General features: G+C 32.8%; 1 protein-coding gene across 1 annotated transcript; it reads right to left on the reverse strand.

Annotated features, from left to right (window-relative positions):
* Nucleotides 1–4,365: 4,365 nt before the first annotated feature.
* On the reverse strand, nt 4,366–5,457 carry LOC130047570 (toll-like receptor 2 type-2). The gene has a single exon (XM_056142888.1). The coding sequence runs from the start codon at nt 5,455–5,457 to the stop codon at nt 4,390–4,392; it is 1,068 nt and encodes a 355-aa protein (XP_055998863.1). The 3' UTR covers nt 4,366–4,389.
* Nucleotides 5,458–8,328: the final 2,871 nt, after the last annotated feature.

Here is an 8,328-nt window from a genome sequence, read left to right on the forward strand (position 1 = left end):
TATTACAAAGCATCTGGACATTAAAAACTTTTGCTAACAATTCTAGAAACATGATATGCCTCAAATTTTAAAATAAACTTTTTAGCACTTGATTTCCTTATGAATCCTTCGTAAGAGTGGAACAAAAACTTTTAGTGAAATGTACGTTTTTACAGTCGTATAATATATATGGTTGTTCAGGAACAAATAAAAATTAGAACAGAAACTGCAGACATTTGTGTCATTAATATTGTAAAATTTGGACAGATTATATTGACTTTATATAATTTTATGAAAATACATGTAATGTAGAGGTGGGATTGTTTTAAAATTCAGTAATGTAGTTTAAAAAAATGTAAGTTGACTCATTTATCATGTCTATGGCACTATCTTTTACCAAGTATGATTACAGGTTGCTTTCAGATGACAAAACAACCGTGTTTTACATAATCCATGTAGATATTAGTGTCTGTAAAGGGAATTGAAAATGAATTCTTAATTATTTCATCAATACATTCCATTATCTATAAGATTTTTTAACAGTTGCAACTTGTAAGTTTAGATCCTTTATAAACTGTATACTGATAAATGTACACGGAAGAGTTCTTTGAAGCTTAATAAGTTTATTTCAAAATCATACTTTTTTAAAAGTGTAACCCCAAACAAGGCATAAACATGATAAAGGAACAAATGAGCACAGAAATATATTTGTTACGAACATATTTACAAAGCAGAGGCAGATCCAGAAAAAAATATAAGGGTGGGAATGGAGGGGTTGTGACTCATGTCTGTACCTTCTCCATTCAGAAAGGGGTGGGTGAAGACCCCAACAATTGCATAAAATAGACCATTTGAGCTATTCTACGATGCATCACATTATACATGTATTTTTGCATGTCAACACAACTTCATTACACAGTTCAACCCATTGGTGTTTAATGTTTTCATAAGTTGTTTCCCTTTCGAATTTAGGTACATTTGGAATTTCAGTTGAAATAATTTGAATAAACACCATATATAAGAATGCTTTCATGTTTATTTGACACTTTGTCGTTTATTTCTTCATAAAGTTTTGATATTTTGTTTGGATTCAATTTTTTAGACTGTCTTGATGTTCAACATTGAATTTACGGACTCCTTTGCTTTCCTTTTGTAATATTGTATTGTACTTTCACTTGGTTTGTTTGATTTTCCTCCTGTCACCACTTTTAAGTATGTCCTTTGGGTTTTGCAGAGACCTACAATACAATAAGATAGACACTGATTTTCAGGACACAAGAATTTACTTATTTTTCTCTCCTCAATATATAATATATATGTCTTTATTTTTTGAGAATGTTTGAACATTCTATATCATAAAACTTTCAATTAAAGTACACACCTCAGTGCCTAGTAATCATAGTACACATTGATATTTAAATTATACATGTAGTTAGAAAGAATAAAAATACTAAAACAGCATATGAAACTTTTGAAGACAAGAAATGCCTAAATAAACTTGTATATGGCATTGAGAAGGTGTTCCTAATACTCTAAATCAGTGACAAGTAGGTTCAGATACTAGTCAGGGCAACAGCTGTATCAGGTTTTGAATCTGGTTTCTGAGTAACCAATATTTCCTATAATGGGGGGGGGTGACTTTGACCTCATTATCAGAAGGTTCATATAGTGCTTGTATATCAGGATTATTTATATAATACTGCTCTACCAAGTTAAAGGTTTATAAAACATTTGCACTGTAGATTCATTAGTACATGTGTGCTACATGTATTTACCACAGAGGTTTCCAATGCATGTAGTGATGGTAATGACACTCCATGATGCTGGTATGAAAACTTTAAAAAACTATACATTAGCTAAATTACTTGATCTTTGTTATATTTATATATTATTATTAGAAATATACATTCAAGAACCCATGCATTGACCAGTCCCCATGACCATATCAAATTGAGGCAGACTTTAAATAGTAATATAATAAATATCTCATAAAAATGTCAAGAAGACTCAACTTAATGTTATTGATTGATATAAAGATTTATAATTAACATTATGAATTGTTTGACAATAAAATGATTTTTTTTTTTAAATCTACAGACCCTAAATATTTTCTTTGATATGTCTAATAGTATGCATATATTTTTAAAATACAAATTCTGATTTGTCAAGAGCTGGATGGTGACCACTACAACAAATGATTTTGTGCATATGAAATAATATTTAACAAATTTTGTGTGTTTATATAGAATACCTTGAAGGAAAAAAAATGATGTGTATAGAAAATAAAATTGAAGAAAAAAATTCATCAATTCTGAGAATTTAACCCGGTACCTCCGACCTGCTAAATTGGATACCTAACCACTACGCTATCTGATACTTATTTAATTTAGGATTACATTATATACTAAACATTGCATCTCACAAAGTCATATCATGTCTTATAGTTTTATATGCGAATTCGACAGAAATCTATATGTAGTACATAAAACCTCACTCTTTTGAGATGATACCTACTCCTACTGATCCTCAGTTAGGCATAATCTACATTTCTATCTGAGAGAGGAAGCATTTGTGTGGAGGATACGTAAATGTCTGCTATTATTGCAGACCATTACAAATTAAACATACCGTCGATTAGCCTTGGCCTAAAACATATCTTAGCGTAACTGTTGAAAGTATGAGACTTTTTGAAACAAGGGAGTGGGTGTCATCTGTACACAGTCGTCTCATACAATGCTACATTGTATAATACAACATTCGTTTATGATTTTTATGCTAGTAATAATAAATATTGCGAATTTTGACTTATTAAATATGTAAATCACACCATTTGAAATTACCAGAATGCGCCGACTTGGTGACATGTCATATAAGATACGTTGATTATGTTGCTCGGTCTTCGTTGTCGGCTGCTCCACACACGGTCTATCTTCAGTGACGCCATATGCATCAATGTATTTCTGACTCTCTCCGAAAAAAAAATATATTCGTTTCCTGTAGATAAGGCTTGAGGGTAGATCACGATATGTCGGAATATTGTCCTACAAGGCATTCAGTTTTGGATCCACCATATTCCGCGCACTTAGCGTGTTGACAACGCAGCGCCCCTAGTGATCATCGAGCTTAAATTCAAGAACGATAACCGAAATTGCATTAAAATCGAAACATTCAGAGAGGTTTTAAAATGTTATATTGAAACTTTCAAAAAAAATATTTATTTCAGAGCATGCCTTTTTTATTTGTTTAATGTTATATGATGATATATTTTCATACCCGCTTTGCTGTTTTTAGATTTCAAAGGGATTACAAATAGTGTTTTGTATAGATTTGCACTAAGCGTTAATTCTCCATGTTCATAATTATCTTCCATAATTTTGGAACAAGGCAAAATAAATCAGAACTACTTTGTATATTTGCTAAACATATTACGGTGAGTTAGTATGCTAAGTTCGGGTTCATTTCGTGAACATGGACTTATCACAAAAATGCGATTTTGCCTGATTTTTACGTGGAACCATACTTAAAGTCATGTGGTCCGATTTTTCACATATTCTGTAAACCTTGTAAAAATACGTGTTTATTAAGGTGTACGAGATTTTGTTTTACATTATTTCACGTGTTTTAGCTAGAATAATTTAGTTTTAGTGAAATGAATGTTTACAATCAGGTGTCACTCTGCCATTTCTAACGCATAATCAGACGATAAATCAAGTGGAAGTCAGATACCCAGTTGAGACCTCCAGAGGAAAGATCATCGACAGGTTTACTCGGTGTAAAGCCATGTATTGGGTTACTACAGCACCGTGTCATAAGTGTTTCATGTTTTTGTTTTAGAGGAACAAAAACATTGAATATTTCTTAGTAGTAATCCTGTATATCTTTGTTTATCTTTTAATTTAGACAGTAGCTTTTAATATATGCATGCTTGCGGAACTATTTTTTAATGCATAAAGAGATAGCTTCAAATCTGCGAGAAGTGACAAACTTATAGCAGAACATATTAAACGTATGCAAAACGAAGGAAGATTATTGTGACACGATACATCTACATAACCAGACTCCATGATTCACTACTTGAATCGAATTTAATACACATGCGCAGGAATCCCCACCACGAGAGGCAAGTGTACGTATATGTTCTTACTATACTTACTTTTTAAATGTTCTAACTCTTTATTTAAATGCACACCGTTTCAAGCATTTCATTTAGGGAAAGTTAATAACTTTCAAAACTAATCAAGTTGCATTAAAGAAATATAATAAATCATTGTGCAATTGCATTGTAATACAAAGAGTGTAATGAAGTATACAAATTTTACTGTGACAACAAGAAAAATCCCGATACAATTGTATTGCATTATGAACAAAACTAAATCAATAATATATATATAAATATATATATATATATATTTACGGTAAACGTAAGGCGTCCGCAATGTCTTTCCAAAAACTGTCCATCGTCTGTACCTCTTCAACCTCTGGCCATCTTATACTGATTATACACCACCAGATATATCGCAAGTCTTTCGGCATTCTTTCTATTGGAATGTTGTCCTTGATAATCACTATGATGGATCGTTTTCGACGGTTATGAAAAGCATGGGTCACCGCCATCTGGACGGCGTACGAATTCCAACCACTGTCTAGGAAATTTTTTGTAATGACAAAAACAACTTTCCGACTGTGGTCAATACCTTGCACCAGCTGTTCAGCTTTATTCTCTCCAGGAATAAAGTCTTTATCGGGAATGTTAATTTGAAATCCTAAATTTGTCAGCGCTTGATACATTCTTGTGCAAACCAACTGGTAATCATCTTCAGAGTACGATATGAAAGCATCAAACTTGAAGGTGTTACTCTCATCTGAACGTACCACACCTTTCCATCTGTTACGCAGACGTAAAACGACATAGTCAACATGCACACGGTATCTATTGATAGCAATTCTAACCACCAGTCCAATTGTTACAAAAAACAACATCAAGGAAGAAGTAATCAACCACACCCCAGTTTGGCATTTCTTTTCGAAAATACCAAATTGTCTTACTTCAAGGAGTTCTGAGAAATTCGAAGATTTTTCGATGCAATCGGTTTTGTTAAGATCCGCAAAGAGATGCTGATTATTCTTCATCCAACGAAGCATAGAAATATGACTACAGTCACAATCTAAAATGTTTCCTTGGATGAAAATGTTTACTCTTTTAAGACTTCGAAGTACACGAAAGTCGGATGTTTCTAATGACTTGATTTTGTTACTTTGAATGTATAATTCTTTGAGGTTTCGTAAATGTGTCACTGCTTTGGGAATGGATGATAAGCAATTGTTATTAAGGTAAAGGAACTTTAACTTTGTTTGTTCTTTGAATAAAGTGGTTGGGAAATGATGAATAGAATTATCCTGTAAATCTAAGAGTTCCAGGTTTTTGAGACTGTCGAATAAAGCTCTTTTGCGTGATTCGGTTATAAAACCGGATTTCATTTTTGACGCTCGCAAAACCTTTAATTGTGTTAAGGGTTTAAAAATCTGAGAAGAAATATTGGTGCAGTCATTGTCGGAAATGTTCAAAACTTCTAAGTGGGGAAAGTCCATTTGCCTAATACTACTACAGGAAAACTTGTTCCATACAGGTCCAGCTCTTGTAAAGCTTCACCTACAACGGTCAATTGAAACTGACAAAAATCAGGTACTCTGTGCATATAATTGTTGGATAACCGTATTAGTTTCAAAACTTTTGAAAGAGTGAACGTAATATTTGACTTCCAAATTGAATAGTTTAGAAATGCGACGCTGGTTATATCACTAATATACACAATTTTGTGATTAACAATGAGATTCTGGAGTTTGGAGTAATTTTTCAAGAAATCTATTACAAACGACGGTTCAATATACCCTGTAGGATTTTGGGAAATGTACAAATATTCAATACATCTTCCAAATGTAGATTTAAGTAAATTTACAGATATGCTTGTAATCAAGTTTTTACTAAGATCGATAAACTTGACACAGACGTTCAAGAGATATTTACAATTACTTTCATTTAATATGAGGTGTTGTCTAACAAGATCTGGAATATTTGAGACTGCGATGATTTCTTCAATCTGTTGATTTTGCAAGCACTTTAACGTTTTTAGCACCGCTATCAAGTCGCATAGACCCCCAAAACGTATCGTAGTCCTCTTTAGAAAAGGAATGATCACAGTATATCTTCACTGACATTACATTGTACGTGATGATCAAATTTCATTGTCAGATTATCAATGGGAGATTCCGATAATCCATTAAACGTGTTGTTGTTTAAGTAAAATCTAGAAATTGGGTAAAATTTAAGTTTCCATAAATGCTTGAAACGTTTGAATTTACTTCTGAATGTAAATCCTTTAAACACGTCGATGTGCAATTCTGTTAAAGACGATAGTCGTGATAGTTCGTTTTCCGGATAGGTATAATTAGAAACGTGACTATAAAATTCATTCCCATGTATGTAGAGAATTCTCAATTTCTTCAGATACGACAATGCCCACTTTCCTGGGGCGTGTACTTTCAATTTGCAAAACGAAAGGTCGAGAACGCACAGCCTAGGAAGACGCCTGAAAGAAAATATATCTATGCATTTTATGTCATTGTTCTTCAAATATAATGCTGAGACATTCCTTAATAAAGTTGTTTTGATGCCTGCAAATGTTTTTGTTGATATCCAAGTAAACTTATTCCATGAAAGGTCAATAGATACTGTTTCGCCTTTAAACATTGTATTGAAATCAAGAGGAATCCTTCGATAGTTGAGCTGACTGCAATTCCACAACCAACCCCGGTTTCCACACTCCTCTCTGATGTGTAACTTTACAAAGACTTTCTCCTGTTGTAACTACATCTGAAATAAAGGTTTTAATGTAATATGAAAAGGATGATGGAATTCAAATTTTCAAATAGAAATGCATACACTTACTATAAACTTGAAACATCGTAAAGAACAATGTGTAACAGACGTTCCAATTCATTTTCCAATTCTCTACACATTCACCTTCTATCTCAATTGAAATCGGTCTGGTATCATCAACAATTAAGCAGTGCTAGTTTCCTTTTTGATTTTAATTAAGGAAATGTGTCTAGCAACAAAACTGAAAAGCATGCATAAGATGTTGACGAATAGTTCTAGCGGGAACATATATAAAAATCAAATTAACGTAACAAGTACTAATTGTAGCAGGGAACAATAAAAACACCAAAAGCAAACAAATTTTTTTGCCTTCAAGCAAGTGTTCTGTGTTCTTACAGGTACCTCTAAACGAATTTATTAAGAAACAAAAAATGTATAGAAGCTGAAATATCATTAATTGAGAATGTGCATGCACACAAAGGCTTGTTGTGAATTATGACTATGTTTATTAATTAAAAATCTTTAGATTTACGTACAGTCTAATCATCAGCATATTTAATCCGATATATAAGGTGACTGTTCGTTGTCTTCATCTCTCATATAGAGAATGATTTAGCGATTCCTGTTATTGACTAATGTTATATTATGTATGTCTTTTTTGCTCCTCAACATACAATTTTCGTGGTTTTTTTTTTAAAATAAGTATCCCTCTAAACAGCGATGTTATGATCGCAACGATACATTGCCGGATCCAGTAAAAATTCTACCAAGCCCCTATCTTTGCTCCTCGCGAACATATCAACAACTGTGAAGGAGAAACCTCAAACGTACTGTGCGACTACTTATGCCAGAAGTGGTGAAAATCAAATGTACATTCTGAAACATTCTAAATAACTTTTAGGAAACTTGAAATCACAAAACTTTTCTCAAATCAACAACACCAAAACGTATGCCTTTTCAACTATTTACACGATCATTCCTCACGATAAATTAAAGTCTAGACTTATTGACATCAAAGACTGTTCCTTCTTGAACAAAAATGAAAAACGCAAATATTCCTAACTAGTGATCAATCATCCAAAAAACTACTTTGTTAAACGCCACTCTGATTTATCTCACAAGCATCCTGAAGCTGAAATACAAAGATGCTAGAGTTCCTCATTGACATTATCTTCGTGGTTTTTGGTGATCAGGTCTTCCAACAGTCTGTTGGAATACCCATGGGCACGAATTCTACTTCTGTGGTAGCTGACCTGTTTTGTATTCCTTTGAAGCAGAATTTGATCAAAAACTTCTACACGGGAAGACAAAATCGACATTTAGATATCGATAATGTATTATCTATTAACAATAATAATTTTCATTCATATGTCAATTCAATGTAAAATGACTGAAATATTGCCAAAACGGCGTGAAACCTCGATCAATATATTCAATATATCTCAGTGTACTTGAAATAAAAGAAAACACAG

Source organism: Ostrea edulis, chromosome 7 (genome assembly GCF_947568905.1).
Source record: "Ostrea edulis chromosome 7, xbOstEdul1.1, whole genome shotgun sequence".
Taxonomy (NCBI): Eukaryota; Metazoa; Mollusca; class Bivalvia; order Ostreida; family Ostreidae; genus Ostrea; species Ostrea edulis.

What these genes read in the sequence shown, in the direction of transcription:
- LOC130047570 (XM_056142888.1), bottom strand. Translation starts at nt 5,457, where the DNA reads ATGAAATCCGGTTTTATAACCGAATCACGCAAAAGAGCTTTATTCGAC.